General features: G+C 36.4%; 1 protein-coding gene across 1 annotated transcript; it reads right to left on the bottom strand.

Moving 5' to 3' along the window:
• Positions 1-533: 533 nt before the first annotated feature.
• Positions 534-12,204, bottom strand: LOC149192424 (uncharacterized). Its single transcript, XM_089406929.1, has 4 exons — positions 11,750-12,204; positions 9,224-9,282; positions 3,231-3,847; positions 534-1,777 (listed from the first exon to the last, which is right to left on the bottom strand). The coding sequence occupies exons 1-4, from the start codon at positions 12,202-12,204 to the stop codon at positions 1,130-1,132; spliced, it is 1,779 nt and encodes a 592-aa protein (XP_089263055.1). The 3' UTR covers positions 534-1,129.
• Positions 12,205-16,684: the final 4,480 nt, after the last annotated feature.

Below are 16,684 nucleotides of genomic sequence, written 5' to 3'. Positions count from 1 at the left end.
GAGCATACCTTAGAGCACAAACATCAATATTGAACTCAATTTTCAATCCAAAATATACAAATTCTTCTTAAAGGAAGAAGCGTTAAGATTTAACTGCACCAGCAGCTGTGTATAGACTATCAAGTAACAATATTTTAACTGCATGAGAAATTAATACAATATAGTTTGAAACTGGGTGAATAAATTGATATAGGAATCTCAAGCGAAATAACTTAAATGTAGATTACACTTAAGAACCCAGAAAATAATTTTGGATGCTGTCAGCTGCGACAACAAAGCTAGTGGTGGATAGAGAGAATCAGATTGGTTGTTAGAGCATCAAAAGTCTTACAAACCAACTTCTCTTAATTCTCCCATTAAACTTGCTGCAGACAGATTGGGCTCCACCTGCATTTAGTTTGCCTAAAGTATGTACTGTTTTGTATTGGGATATTCAAAGTTATTTAAGATATTATGTAAGAAAAAAATTTGACTGTTTGTGGCTCGTCCTTCCCATTACACAGAACAAGAAGTAGAAAACATAAGTAGTTATTGCAGAGTCAAGAAAGGAGCCTGCCCAAGGATTCAAATCAGGCATCCAATAACTGAATACTTCATGGGAAGGATAATAAATTTAAAGGTAATTAGGTTTGTGGACCAAAGAAACCGAGCTTTGTTTGATAGGGTTCAGTATCAATGTAAATGAAGTCAGATGCTTCCTGCATTAATTATATTTTCAATATAAAAGTTTTAATAAAATTTATAAATTTGAATTCTCTTCTGAATGATATATTATGACATAAAGAGCTTTTCATAGACTATTGAGCGAGTTAACATCCTTTATACTTTGAACTCTTGCTTAATTCTGACTTCCAAATTAATTTTCTTGGTATATTTAAACTCAATTGTCACGAAAATGTGCTCATAAGAAGAAATTCGACTGAATTGTGGACATCTTGAAATCATGTCAAATAAAAGACCAAACAAAGGCGCTTTAGATTCAGAGTCCAATTTCCTGAATGTACTCAGCTTTATTATTAATCAATAGTTTGAAAGGTCAACTGCTTTGACTGGAGCCGTTAGAATGTTTTGGCTCCCTGATGTTGACATACTCATAAAATGCATTTTCACAAGATGCCAACATCAGATATTAGGACTGAGAAGTGACTCTTTTCAACTCGCGTGTATTTTCATCGCTAGTAATGTGGAATTGAATACGGAGGTTGGTCAGCAAACAATGCTGTTCCAAGCTTAAGGAACTTGGATTCTGAGCGTGAAAGGCCTTTAACACAGAACGATATGCCAGTAACTGCATCTCATGTGTTTTTATCCTTTGCTCCATGGCTTCTGCCGAATCTCCACGCGTAAACCTTTTGACATTATCGCATTTTCCATTTTGAATGCCACTGAATGTTCCATCTCTTCTGTCATCATGGACACACGGTCTTTTGATTCGTTTAGAAGGACGGGCAGGAGAATTCGCTTCAACATTCTTTAATCCATTGAATGTTCTATCTCTTCTGTCATCAAGGACATACGGTCTTTTGACTCCTTTCAAAGGACGGGCTCCAACATTCTTTAATCCATTTCCAAAAGACTTGGACTGTCTTGAATCTTTGACAACTCGCTTAGCATTAAGGAAATTTGAGCATTCTTGAGTTTTCTGTGGTACCCTCGTTCCTACCAAGCTACATGGTTGCTCTTGGGATTGCATATCCCCAGGACATGATGCAACAGAAGATTGCTCACTATTTTCAGCCACGGGACAGTTTCCATCATAGATGACATCCCTTGAATGCTACAAGACACAAGAAATAATACATTAGCCATTGTATTATGGAGGGACTCAAGGTCCTCCTAAGTTCACTAGGAAACATAATAATACAAGTTCTGAGAGAGAATTAGTAAAAGTAGGAAATTTTTTTTAGTGCGTTATAATTTTGGAATTAAATCATCCATCTCTCCTTCACTGCACAAGTAGTTGAAGAGAATTACATTCACCTTAGAAGGCAAGGATTAATGTTTATACACAAGGCAGGGATATGAAATATGAACCCATCTACAACGTAGTAAGCATAATCAACCATACTTGTATGTTTGATGCCCATTGTGTACACAGATGCAACTGAGTTTCAAATTTGTGGGAATGGACAATATCATTGTTATATTCTACTGAATTCAACTCGAAAGAAAATGTATTACATATTTCAAAGTTCTCCAGAAAGTTTGAAACTAAGGTGAAAAAGTAAATTGGCATCGACTTTGATTTTGACTTTGTAAAATTTAGGGCTCAAATGCAACTTCAGACTTCATAATTATTAGGCATTAGGCACATAAAGAAGCTTACACCAATTCATTCATACAATGGATGATATATTGGATCCTCCCAATTGCATAATAAGTGGAAGGTCATGATTTGGATCTGAAATTCAATAAATTAATTTAAAAACAGATATTTAAAGTCTTCTAAACCCTGTCTCTTTACAAAGATTCTTGAAAACAAAATCTGATTAATGTCATGGATAAACCAGTGTCACGTCCGCATAAATGCACAATATCCCCATCATTTTTAAAGCCCTAAAATTCAATTTGAAACCAGAATATTTCAAAGTTCTCTTGCAACCGAGGTGAAAACACACCTCTTTAAAAAAATCTTGAAAACAAAAGCTCATTAATTCTTGAAAACAAAAGTTCATTAATGGATAAACGAATGCCAAGTCTGCATAAACGCACAATATCCTCATCATTTTTTAAAGCCCTAGTTCAACTTGAAACAATAATATTTCAAAGTTCTCTTGAAATCCAGGTGGACGTTAATGCATTGAACCTTAAAGGCATTGAACCTTAAAGGTACGTAATAATCATGAACTCATAGTTTGAACCCTAGGTTTACAAAACATTAACCTCAAAGGTACATAATAATCATGAAGCTATAGTTTGAACCCTAGGTTTACAAAACTACTTAAAAGCGAAGAATTCTGATCATCCTCTTTCTATTGGAAACAGGTAAAAGAGAACGTGACTATAAAAATCTATTAATTAACCGCAAACAAGTAAAAGAGAACGTGACTATAAAAATCCATTAATTAACCGCAGAAACAAATTATTGATTCTAATGGGAATTCTATACCATATGAAGTTCATCACCGAAGAAATGATAATAGAAAAGAAGAAAAAATGATATGAAACTATAATCGCAATAGAAAAGAAGAAAAAATGATATGAAACTATAATCGCAACAAAGGTGTCACCTTCGAGTACAACAGCGACCAACTTCCTTTGGACCATTTTAGAGGATGGCGTAGTTTGGAGAGAGGAAATTTGTTGTAGCAGCCAGTCTGAGGATTATGGATTAAGAAACACTCGGCAGCATGAAACACTCTAACGACGGAGCCCCACCACCAGCAATGATCGTCGTAAACTTCAACAATATCCCCAACGGAGTAAGAGCGTGTTTCTGACAAGAGGGGAGGAATGGGTCTGACTTGGGTATATGACACATCATCTTCTGTCAAGGGTTGCCCGTTGTCCATGAGGAATTGAAATTCTTGTTGGTAACGTATTTTGCAACGACGCGCTCGCCCATCATCTTCTGTCAAGGGTTGCCCGTTGTCCATGAGGAATTGAAATTCTTGTTGGTAACGTATTTTGCAACGACGCGCTCGCCCAGGTGGCACATAGATGGCCACCATCACTCCCTGCAGCCAAGCACCACGATACCTGGACTCGTTACTCCGCACCTCCACACTCATCCCCAGCATCGACCTGCTGCTTGACATCTTGAAATCACCACCGCTGATATTCTTCGCTACCAATGACGACGCGCTCAGTTGAGTTGCGCGTTGCCAGTTAAATGCACTTTGCGGACCTGGGGAGCAACGAGACTAAGAGTCGTTTGACTTGAATATTTTGCTCCAAGATATAAGGATAGCTTGGACACCTCATTTTCCGCTACATTGACATTTTTTTTTTTATATATTCATTGTATTTTAAAAAAATGGGGTCTAATTTTGGAATTTTGGAATTAACTGAAGTTACCGATATAAAATTGAAAATAACTTATATTAAAAAAATAATATAATAGCAAAAATTAATTATTATAATATAGACAATTATATATAATAAAAAACAAATTATTACAATTTTCTTTAAATTTAAATTTTTGAAACAATAAAGATATTTAATTTTTTTCATAATTAATAAAATTTCAATAAATTTATGTTAATTCCACTACATCTATTACATTTGGTATGGTATAAATATGGCATTTACATTTGGTATGGTATAAATATGCCATAGATTATTGATATTATTCCACTCATATATATATATATATGATATTATTCAACTCATTTTTATATTTTATATTTTTTAAAAATTATATTCAATAAATACATTTCACAACACAATTTTTTTTTTTTTTTTTTGGAAAGAGAATTAAAATTTTAGTTGTATTTTACAATCAAAGTATTTAATAACAAACAATTTAAGGATTAGGTTTTGGTTTTTTTAATATGAACACAATGGTGTATTTATAGATGTACTTCAGTTGTAACATTTTCATTATAATAAAATTTTCCAGTTATTATATATAGTAATTCTCATATTTATTAGTGTATCAGTTATATATTGTGAAAGTATTTAATAACAAACAATTAGATTTATATATATATTTTTAATATAAACACAATGTTGTATTTATAGATGTACTTTGCCATTTATTTTAATGGTAATTTTTTCATTATAATATAATTTCCCAGTTATTATATATATAGTAATTCTCAGATTTACCAATATATTAGTTAAATCAGTTTATATATATATATATAATTTTAAAAAATCGTTGATGTGAAAATCTAATAATTTAGGATGTAATTTATTCCAAAAATATATCATATTTGTTAAATGACTATTGTTGTTGAATGTAAATCATAGTGGTAGACACATAGAAATAAAGGTAGTAAGAGGAGGACATGGAGATCACTCTATCCCCACACTAACTCTATCTTGCTACATAGGCACCAACTATAGCGATTGTGGAAAATGCTATATTGTTTTTAGATATTTACCCCGTGTTTACAAATTCATCCCATCCACACACATCTTCCCTCATGTGAATGGATTGTGGCGACCTTTTGTAGCTTTTTTCGGGAGTCCAACGTAGTGGGAAAGCATTGTTCCATGTTTTAAAGCTTGGTGATTGCCACTTTGTCCACTTCAATGCCATGTAAAAGCCATCTTATCCCCATGTTGTGCATGCATGTGCAGTTAGAAACATATGATATCCAAACAAATAACAAAATAGCAAGGAGAATCCAAAACTCTAACGTCAAAGCACCTACCTATTTCCGTGTTATTTATGTTAAGTCTCAGTTAGAGTAATATCATAAGTTGATTCATTTATTGAAGAGTGCAATTTTCAATCTACTACACTTATTCAATATTGAAGCATTCATACCAAAGATACATATACATGTACAATTATTAATTAGAAAGCTATATTAATGAGCAATTAGATAAAATGTATTCTTTATGATGTAATTTCATTAATAATTCATACTTCTAAGGTGCAAGTTGAGTTTTATCAAAATTTATCTTTTTTCCTCGACCATAATTGTCTTTTTACAATGCAAAAATTATTATTATTCATAATGTGAGGCAAAGTGATGCATGAACTTTTACAAATGATAATCATTCACATATATCTACTTTAAGATTCTTCAAGGTCTACCTTGGATTTTTTTTTTTTCCTCTTAATGATTAATGATGAGAATTGTTACCATTGGTGAATTGTAGAAAACACATATTAGACAAATTTGCTAAATATTTAAACATGAACCTACTATATTTTCCTTGAATCTAGAATGCCTAAAGCAAGGGGCAAGTGATGCCACTATGTGGATTTGTTTAATTATATATTCATTATATGTATGCAATGTGATGCCACTATGTGGACTTGTTTAATTATATATTCATTCTATGTATGCAATGTATTAGGTCAACTTGTCATCCAAAGAATAAACCTTAATTTCAACTTGTCATCCAAAGAATAAACCTTAATTTGACTTATTTTCACTTGATTTTGTATCTATACCCCATTAACTCAATATTAAGAGAAGATGTAAGAGTTAGAGTAGATAATCTATTAATGATTAGAAGGATTATAAGGATTATAGCCTACCAATTCCTTCTTGTGTTATTTTAAAGTGATTTTTTCTAGCTAAGATACCGGTTAAGTTATATCTTAATAAGAACATTTTTATTCAATTATATATATATATATATATATATATATAGTTCTAGTTAAATATTTTTGTACTTATACTATTGTTATTTAATTAATCTTCTTACGTGAATGGTTCCATTGCTAAATACACATTGTTGACTCATTGGTGCATTATAGAGTCTTCTATAAGAGTACATGAGGTAGAAAATGTGCACCTAGTAACTCTCACTGTAAAACTCTATGTCTTAGACTTCACTCCATCAAGCTTAACTTGGCAACCTTGAAGATAAGTATAAGTGATTGTTATTTGAACCAAACTAAAAATGGTTGAATTGGTTGGTTAAATTAGTTTTATAACATCTTCAATCCAAATTGTTGTAACTTTTCCCTATTACTTTAGTTGTAACTTTTTCATTATAATGATTTTTCTCAATTATTATATAGTAAGTAATTCTCATATTTATCAATATATTAGTTATATATAGTATAATTTATGTTTTTATATATATAGTTTTTCAAATATTATTGATGTGAAGTCTAATAATTTAGGATCTAATACATTTTAAAAATATATTATATTTATTATGTTATTTTTGTTGTTCAATGGAAATCATAGTGCCAGGGACATAAAAATAAAGGTAGTAAGAGGAGGACATCAAGATCACCCCATCACCACACTAACTCTATCATGCTACATATGTATCAACTATAGTGAATGTATAAAACACCATATTGTTTTTAGATATAAACACTATATTTACAAGTTCATACCATCCACATAGGTCTCCCCTCGTGTGAATGGATTGTGGTGACATTTTGTAGATTTTTGTGAGTCCAATGTAGTGGGAAAGCATTGTTCCAATTTTGTAAAGCTCAGTAAGATATTCTTGACAAAAAAAAGTACCCTCATTCCAATCCCATGTGTGAAGGTTACGCTCTTGAGAATTTGATTACCACTTTGTCCTCTTCAATGTCATGCAAAAGTCATCTTATCCCCATGTTACTCATGCATGTGCAGCTAGAAGAATAAGATATTCAAGAAAATAACAAAATAGTAAGGAAAATCTAAAACCATAAATTCAAAGCACCTACCTATTTCCATGTTATTTATGCCAAAGTCTTGACTAGAGTAATATAATAAGTTGATTCATTTATTGAGGAGTACAATTTTCAATTTACTACATTAATTCAATGGTGAAGCAAGCACTCAAACCAACCAACGATACATCTACATGTACATTTATTAATTAGGAAGCTATATTGATGGAAAATTGGATAAATGGTATTGTTTATGATGCAATTTCATTGAAATTCAGACTTCTAAGGTGCAAGTTGAGTTTTTTCAAAATCTATCTTCTTCCTCAACCATAATTATTTTCTTTGTACAATGCAAAAATTATTATTGTTCATAATGTGTGAGGCAAGGTAGATGCATACACTATTATAGATGACAATCAGCCACATATTTTCTTTAAGATGCTACGGGGCCTACCTTGGATTTTTCCTTTTTTCCTTTTTCTTATGAGAATTGTTAGCATTGGTGAATCATAAAAATCACATATTAGACAAATTTGCTAAATATATGAACATTCATACTATATCTTCCTTGAATCTAAAATGTCCAAAGGATGGGGCAGGTGAAGCCACTATGTGGACTTGTTTAATTATTTATTCATTATATGTATGTAGTGTATTGGGTCAACTTGTGATCTCAAGAATAAACCTTAAATTGACTTATTTTCACTTGATTTTGTATCTATACCCCATTAACTCAATATTAAGAGAAGATGTAAGAGTAAGTAGATAAATGTAAACATACAATAAGGGGTCTATTAATGATTAGAAGGATTCTAGCCTACCGATTCATTTTGTTTTTTTTTTTTTTTTAAAGTGATTTTTTAGCCAAGATTTAGATTAATTTTTATCATAATAAGAAGACTTTTATTCAATTCCACACACACCCATACATTTTTCCAGTCATATTTGTGTACTTACACTATTGTTATTGTGCTATGAAATGTCCATTCGACATATATGCTCTTGGGTGGTTCTTAGACTATGGTTCCTATCATAACGCTAGTTAAAACCCTCTCTTGTCCCAAGAGTTTGACTTGTCGACTTATTAGGTGAGAGTATGCATGTTTTCAAAAGCCCCAATGGCATCCCAACTTGCAAGATACAATCCAATATACCATGCGATCTAGCCTCCCTCTCTCTGCCAATCTTTTATCTCTCGTTGCTTCCCTTAACTCCCATCCAAGGTTGTGACTTGGTTGTGGTTACGAATCATGACCTATTATAGGTTACAACTCACCTGCTAATAATTCCTTACAACTATGAAACTTGTGGTCAGAGCTATTGATGCAACCTCACCACATTGGGAGGTCATTGATCATAATGACAACATTCACTGCATTTTCAATATGCGACCTGCATTACATTTGCAATGTGTCATCTGCACTGTCATGTGAAATTGTGACTACCTTTATGAGTCCAACTTGTGATTTGCTTTATTTTAAAAACCTGTGACCTAAACAAAGAATTTATTCTTACTATTTTCTTATACCATATTACCCTGACGCCTCACAGTAACACTCATGTTTTTGTCAATTGGCGATTATCATTATTCAAGCTAACATTGATGTCTTTGGTAAATATTTTTGAAATGCCTGGTACTACAGACATTGATTGTCTCAGTATTCTGTCATCCTTCGAAGAGATGGTTCCACCTGTGATCAGAGGATCTAGCAGGATTTTTTCTAGGGTTGAAAACAATATAGGAGTTTTTGATAGTCCTCCTAAGCTACCCATCTATGGAGACACTACTTTTCGTATTGATAAGACAATATCATGCACTTGGGAGGAGATTTACTCCGGATTTTCAAAGAAATACATTCTAAGGGAGGAGGAGAAATTTCAAGTTTATACCAATGTCAAAAGGTCTTGATTGCACAAAGTGGTAGCACATCCTCTAGTCTTTCCACTTGTTGAAACAATAGATTGGATCCTCTAACATACTGATGAAGCACAATGGGCTGTCAAGGTCCATGATGGGGTAGTCATAACGTCTTTCACTACTGCAAACATTGCAAAATATTACAAGCTTACAAAACCTCAAGAAGTGTTCATCACTGGGTGCCTATCTGAATTCCAGGGGTCTAGTAAAAATATATTGAAAAATTGGTGGCAAGACCCGAGTAAGTTTAGATTCAGAGCGGATGACAGTTACAAGACAAAATATCTCATAAAGGTTTATTAGTTAATGGCTTCCATGATGAAAATGTTATATGGAAAGGTACCAATATTTGGTTTTCCAATTAATTGCCGCCAAAGGAACAATTTTCAATTGGGCTAACATACTTTCCTATGCTATCAAAACAAATGTCTAGACAACCAAAAACCTAGGTGAAGGTGAACAATCACAGTTCTACATGGCCTCATAGCTCCTAGATGTAATTTGTGAAAATTGTGATTTTAAAGGCTTGGGTTTGAAATGGACTCTGGAAGAGCAGTAACATGCACATATTTTACTACAAGAGATTATGGAACTCAGCCTTCAGGTGCTCATTTGAGAAGATCTTAGATTATTTCATCTCCCCGCTATACAATGTGCTTTTTGGTGATGAGCTTCCATGTTTTTCAGAGAGAGCCAGGATTTTTCTCCATGTTCTAGTGGATCCCTAATAGCTAAAAAATAAAATTCCTCATACTGTAAATAAAATAGGACTTGATCGAAGATCTCATCACAAGGAATCCAATGGCACAAACGATGTCTCATTCCAACTCCATATGTGAATGTTGTGACCCTATGAAGCTTGTGGAAAACAATAAATTTACTTGACAACACGTATGTTGAAAAATGCAGCAAGAAATTCTCAATTTGATTTTGCCTTCATTAAATTGAGAAAATTTGAATTTCCACATCAATAGAGAACTTAGATTATGTTAATTTGTGTGGCATTTTTCGTGTCACCGAGTTTACTTAGTAAATTCGATTTGGAGGAGTTAGATTTCAGTTAAGCATGTTTGTTTACTTATTTGTCGCAATCAATGGTTAGTTATCTAAGGTTGTATTCAATTAAACTAGTTCTAGTGGAGGGTCGAGTTGTGCAGTGGGACTACAGTCAAACTTAGTGATCATCCAGTTAACTAAACAATCAACCCAAAATAGCTAGTGCATGCAGCAAATTTGAGTTCCTCGGGCTTGGTGGAGATTCCAAGGCAGTGTAACATCAGTTGTAGATTAGTATTGAGTGTACAAGTGTTGCATGCAGTCAGATGATTAAACTAAGTAGTTGTGCAATTCAATTTGAGGAATTTCCTAAACCTTAGGGGTCTAATTCCTCACGGAACAACGCAAGGAAATAAGAGCTCAAGCATAGGGAAAATTTGAGTAAGTCTGAGTTAAAGGTCTTTAGTGAGCAGAGGGATAGGTTATGCTTTTGCAGGGTGTGCTCAGTTGAGCAACACAATTGTAATACATCTCTATTCATTTGATTAATGCAAGCACACATTGTGGTTTTTCGAAGATTTATTTCCCTAGATAAAAATACTTGTTGCATGTGTGTTATTTCTTCTTGCATGTTTCAGATTTTTGTTCTAAATTGTGAATTAATGTCCATAGAGCAATAGAGTAGGGTTATGTCTTGTGATTTTGATTAAAACTTCATGAGCAGTTGCAAATATACAACCTAATTTCTACATGGTATTAGAGTTTGTTAGTTTTAGGTGTGTTTTATGCTAGAACAATTTATTTCAATTTTCATAGTTAGCTCAATATATTTTCCAGATTAGCAATCACATCACAAGCCAAGACAAGAGGAAATAAGATGTGGCGCTAGCCAAGGACAAACCCCAATTGTGGGGAAACCCTTGATCAATTCTTCTTATATGTTCTTCAATAGTTCAGTAGATAGAGAGAGAGATAGTACATTTATAACAGAAGTCAACACTTTGACTTATCTAGATAAGAGCATAGATCATCTCTAAGAAGATGATACATGAGATCAGTTGAAGACATGTTGCTTCAGTTGATTCTCCAAGGCGACTCCTTCACCTATCGTTGTGCTGCATTTCGTCATCATGCTACACCTCACTGCACTGCACCATGCTGCACCCATCATCACTATGCTGCATCTCATCACGCTTCATTAATCATGACTATACCCATCATTGTATTGCATTATGTGCCATTGCTGCACCATGTTGCCATACTGACCTATGTGTTGGCTGCATCTTGCTTGCTTGTTGTCCTTAGCTTGCTTGTTGTCCCTAGCATGCTTGTTGTTGCACACTAGTTGTCCCTTGCATGCTAGCTGTAACATTGCATGCTTGGCGTATTTGCTGCTAAGTACCATACAACTATCCCAATGTTAGTTAGTTGTCCCTTGCATGCTGCTCTCCTTCGGAGATAGATTCTCCAGCTATTTCAGTAGTTCCCGGTAGTTCTGGCAGTTCCGGCTGTTCCCGGTAGTTTCGGCAGTTCCGGCAGTTCCCGGTAGTTCTGGTAGTCGTGATAGTTCCGGCTTTTCTCGCAGTTCTGACATTTTCGACTTTTTCGACTTTTCCAGCTTTTCTGGTAGTTCCGGCTTTTCTGACATTTCTGACTTTTCGGTAGTTACGGCTTGACTTTTCGACTTTTCTAGATTTTTCGTTAGTTCCGTCTTTTCCGGCAATTCCGATTTTTTCGGCAGTTCCGGTTTTTTTGGCTTTTCTGGTAGTTTCGGCTTTTTCGGATTTTCTGGCAGTTCCAGATTTTCCGGATTTTCTGGCAGTTCCGGATTTTCCGGCATTTCCTGCTTTTCCAGCAATTCCGGCTTTTTCGGCATTTTCGGCTTTTCCGGTAGTTCCGAATTTTCCGGCAGTTTTGACTTTTTTGGCTTTTCTGGCAGTTCCGACTTTTCCGGATTTTCTAGAAGTTCCAGCTTTTCTGGCAGTTTCGGATTTTCCGACAATTTCGACTTTTCCTGCTTTTCTGGCAATTCCAGATTTTCCGGCATTTCCGGCTTTTTTCGACAATTTCAGCTTTTCCGACAATTCTGGTTTTTCCAGAATTTCTGGCTTTTCCGAATTTTCTGGTAGTTCCGACTTTTTTTGCTTTTCCGGCAGTGCCGACTTTCTGCCCTATGGATCAGGGCAATGTTATTCCTTAGGATCTCTCCTCCTACTAAAACTCAAAGACAAGTAGAGAGAGCAAGAGATCCCAAGTGTGTGTTGAAATGACTTGAAGGCCACCTCTATTTATACTAAAACGTTGAACACATGTGGGGTTTATTTGGTTGCTAGCCGACCTTGACGAATTGTCTTATAACAAAAATACATTCATAACTCCATGAATACTTATCGGAATTGGATGATCTTTAGATCAATCCTACACCTCTCGATGAGAGGCATCTAAGAGAAATATCAGCTGCCATAAATAAGATTACCCACATGGAGTTTGGCCCTAGTTGCCAATTTTAACACTCCCTCTCAACTAGGGAGAACTCCATCCGCTGATCCATATGTCTGACTGTACTATCTCTGCCATTAGTGCCCTGCACTACTCTGCTCTGCTCTGATCTACTGAGCTCTGCTTTGCTGAACCATGAAGAAGAAGAATTGATCGAGAATGTCTCATACCATTCTCTACTGACCCAAAGTCAGTTTCATTTGAAGAGAGTGTGTCACATCACTCTTATTGACCCGAAGTCAGTTTTAATGATCTCAGATCAATATCACAAGAGAGTGTCTTAAACCACTCATACTGATCGCATATTAGTTTCATTGATCCCATATCAATATCACAAGAGAGTGTCTCAAACCACTCATACTGATCCCAGATCAATGGAAGTCATTCTAGCATAGGGAGTACGGTAGATACAACGATGCGTCCATTGATAGAACTACTATGGTCCCTATCCTCATTGATCATATGAGAGGTACTTCCCATGAGTCCGAGACTGCATGGGTAAGAAGCCTTGACAGGAGAACTAATCATACGAATCATCCTGTCCAGTGGATGCCACGAAGAACTAATCATCCTGGCCTACAAGAGAACTAATCATCATGTTCCACAGTTGCCACGGGAGAACTAATCATCCCGGCCCAGAGGAGAACTAATCATCCTGTTCCACAGTTGCAACGAGAGAACTAATCATCCCGGCCCACAGGAGAACTAATCATCCTGTTCATAGCGCACCACCAGGGGAGGGTGAATCGCCCTGTGGTCGTATGTTGCTCCAGTAAGTACCCCAGACCCCCTAGAGCTCCCAGAGCTCAATGCATGCAACATGCAAGACCCTTATAAGAAGGTCTCTCATCGACTCCAAGTCATTCAGGAAAGTCACAGACAGATTTGACTTTTCCCCGGGGCTTTAACAAAATGTTTGCGACCTGTACATCAGTCTTAATGCGATGGAGCCTTCTCGCTCATCGAATTACCATATCCTAGATAAGGCAGTATCTGATGTCTATCTGCTGGAGCAATCATTGAATACAGGATTCCTCAATAATCAAATCCCACCTTTGGTTGTCACAGAGAATCACAATGGTATTCATCATGTGTACAAACAACTCACTTAAGAGCTTCTGCAACCATGCAGCTTCACACGAGATCATACTCGTAGCTATGTCTTCGGTCTTGGTGGTGCTTATAGCAACCGATTTCTGCTTCCTGCTCATCCATGATATCGAAGCAGAATTCAAAGAGAACCAGCACTAAGAAGTGCTCTAGTGATCCTCCACACTGCCTGCCCACTCAACATTCGAATAATCATGCAGTTTCATATTTGCGGTAGTGTATCTCAATTCATGAGAGATTGTACCCTAAAGATATCTCAGAAGATTCTTGGCACCAATCCAGTGAGGCTCAACCAAATATGAGCTCACCATGCTAACTACAAAACATATGTTCAGACAGAAGTTCACCAAGAACATAAATGCGAATGAGTTTATGAAACTTAGAGGCATTTCCCAAATCTGGTCTGACATCACTACCATATAACTTCTGAAAGTTAAGATCCTTGAGGTAGTCACAGGCTTGCAGTTTATCATTCCACATTCGGAATCCAACTCCCTCTTACTTATGCAAATGAGAGGGTCTGCACCTATCAGAAATAGGTCTTTCTCATAAGGTGCCGGTATGAGAGGCCTATCATCCACAACCTTCGTGTAATGGTTTGGATCGGTTTCACTCCTAGTGAATCTCAGCATCATCAGACAACTATCAATCCTATCATACTACGCCCGGGGTGTTTTTCTTCAAGCCATAGAGGGATTTCTTCCACATGTATACATGAGATTCCCAATCATGAATCTCAAACCCCTCGGTTTGTTCCAAACCTATGGACCTGCTACATGAGGGGAATGGTCCCCTTGTAAGATTTTCCTTCGGTACATCTCAGACATGTACTTTCATGCTCTTTTTGAATTCAGGCATCCCTGTCACCATTTGACTCACAGACCTTCGATGCTATGTGTCAATGGACATGGTCCCCAGTGGACTTCCTGCAACTTGATACAACCCTGAACTCAAAAACATCTTTGAAAATTCTATTTTCAAACACGTACCTTTCCATCGATGAGTGCCACCCTGAAACCTTTGACTTCCATTGCTGAAATGGACACCAGGTTCTTCTTGTGATCAGGTACATAAAAGAGATTCTGTAAATGAATTGAATTACCCTCATTCAATTGAGGGATAACATTACCTACACCCTTTCCGGGATAGGTGGCATCGGCTCCAAGTATAATCCCACGATTGTTTCCATCTCTACCTAATTAGAGAGTGCACCCATCTATCCGATGAAGTGCCTTGAAGCACTATAATCAATAAGCTAGATTCCCAAAGAATCTGAAGGAGAGGGCCAATACAAGATAACACTTCTTTATCTTATCAGAAACAACATTTGATTCTTCATACTTGGGGTTCCTTGCTTTCTTTGAAGAGTCAAAAATTTCCTTGATGACCTGCATTACCTGCCATTCCTTTGATCTTTGAATATGTCCCTGGAATGATTTTTATATTCATCAAGAGATATGTCTCTGCCATTCAGACACTCCTTTGCATAATGGCTGAACTTATTGCAACCAAGGCGTCTGCCTTTCCTTCCACCCTTAGATCCGAACTTCCCAATGAAGTGATCTTTAGGTAGGCCATCAGAAACTTCCGCTGCACCATTATGATAATATTCTCTGCTTTGACTTCACCCTCGATGAATTTGAAGAGGGATGATGAATCCACTGATCCTTTTTTCCTTTCCCAACTGTCTTCTCTGATTGCTCTTTCACTCTTGCTTGGGCATTGTCTTCACTTCACAGTTAGCTCAATATCTTTTCCAGATTAACAATCACATCAGCATCAGATAGAACATAAATATAAATCGCAAAAGACAAGCCAAGAGAAGAGGACACAAGATGTGGCGCTAGCCAGGGACAAACCCCAATGTGGGGAAACCCTTGATCAATTCTTCTTATATTTTCTTCAATAGTTCAGCAGAGAGAGAGATAGTACGTTTACAACAAAATTCAACACTTTGACTTATCTAGATAAGAGCATAGATCATCTCTGAGAAGACGATACATGAGATCAATTGAAGACATGTTGCTTCAACTGATTCTCCAAGGTGTCTCCTTAACCTATCGTTGTGCTGCATTTCGTCATCATGCTGCACCTCACCGTGCTGCACCCATCATCACTATGTTGCATCTCATCATGCTTCATTAATCATGACTATACCCATCACTGTATTGCATTATGTGCCATTGTTGCACCACGTTGCCATACTGACCTATGTGTTGGCTACATCTTGCTTGCTTGTTGTCCCTAGAATGCTTGCTATTGCATGCTCCCTGTCCCTTGCATGGTAGTTGTAACATTGCATTCTTGGCGTATTTGCTGCTAAGTATCATACAACTGTCCCAATGTTAGTTAGTTGTCCCTTGCATGCTGCTCTCCTTCGGAGACAGATGCTCCGGTTGTTTCGGCAGTTCCGGTTGTTCCCGGCAGTTTCGGCAGTCCCAACAGTTCCAGCTTTTTCGGCAGTTCTAGCTTTTCCAGCAGTTCGGAAATTCTGGCAGTTTCGACATTTTCGGCTTTTTCGGATTTTCCAGCTTTTTCGGCAGTTTTGGCTTTTCTGGCTTTTCTAGTAGTTTCGGCTTTTCCAGATTTTCCGGCAGTTCCGTATTTTTCAACAGTTCCAAATTTTTCGGCATTTCTAACTTTTTCGGCGTTTCTAGTAGTTCTGACTTTTCTGGATTTTTTCGCAGTTCCGGCTTTTCCAGCATTTCTGGATTTTTCGGCAGTTCTGGCTTTTCCGGCAGTTCTGACTTTTCTGGCAGTTTTGGATTTTCCGGCTTTTCTGGATTTTCTGGCAGTTCCGGATTTTCCGGCATTTCCGACTTTTCCGGATTTTCCGAGAGTTCCGGCTTTTCCGATTGCTCCGGCGTTTCTGGCATTTCTGGCTTTTCCAGCTTTTCCGACAGTTCCGAATTTTCCAG

The sequence above is a fragment of the Pinus tabuliformis genome, chromosome 2_2 (genome assembly GCF_031772625.1).
Source record: "Pinus tabuliformis cultivar Carrire ecotype Pingquan chromosome 2_2, CPIR1, whole genome shotgun sequence".
NCBI classification, from domain to species: Eukaryota; Viridiplantae; Streptophyta; class Pinopsida; order Pinales; family Pinaceae; genus Pinus; species Pinus tabuliformis.
The sequence above is the reverse complement of the archived record's forward strand: the minus strand, read 5'-3'. Positions and strand labels throughout refer to the sequence as shown.

Coding starts and splice junctions, on each gene's coding strand:
- LOC149192424 (XM_089406929.1), bottom strand. CDS start 12,204: ATGCCGGAAAATCTGGAATTGCCAGAAAAGCAGGAAAAGTCGAAATTG. Junction 9,283..11,749: donor AAGTCGAAAAAGTCGAAAAT/GTCAGAACTGCG, acceptor CAATGTTTGCAG/TAGTGAAAGACGTTATGACT. Junction 1,778..3,230: donor GGTCGCTGTTGTACTCGAAG/GTGACACCTTTG, acceptor TGTGTCTTGTAG/CATTCAAGGGATGTCATCTA.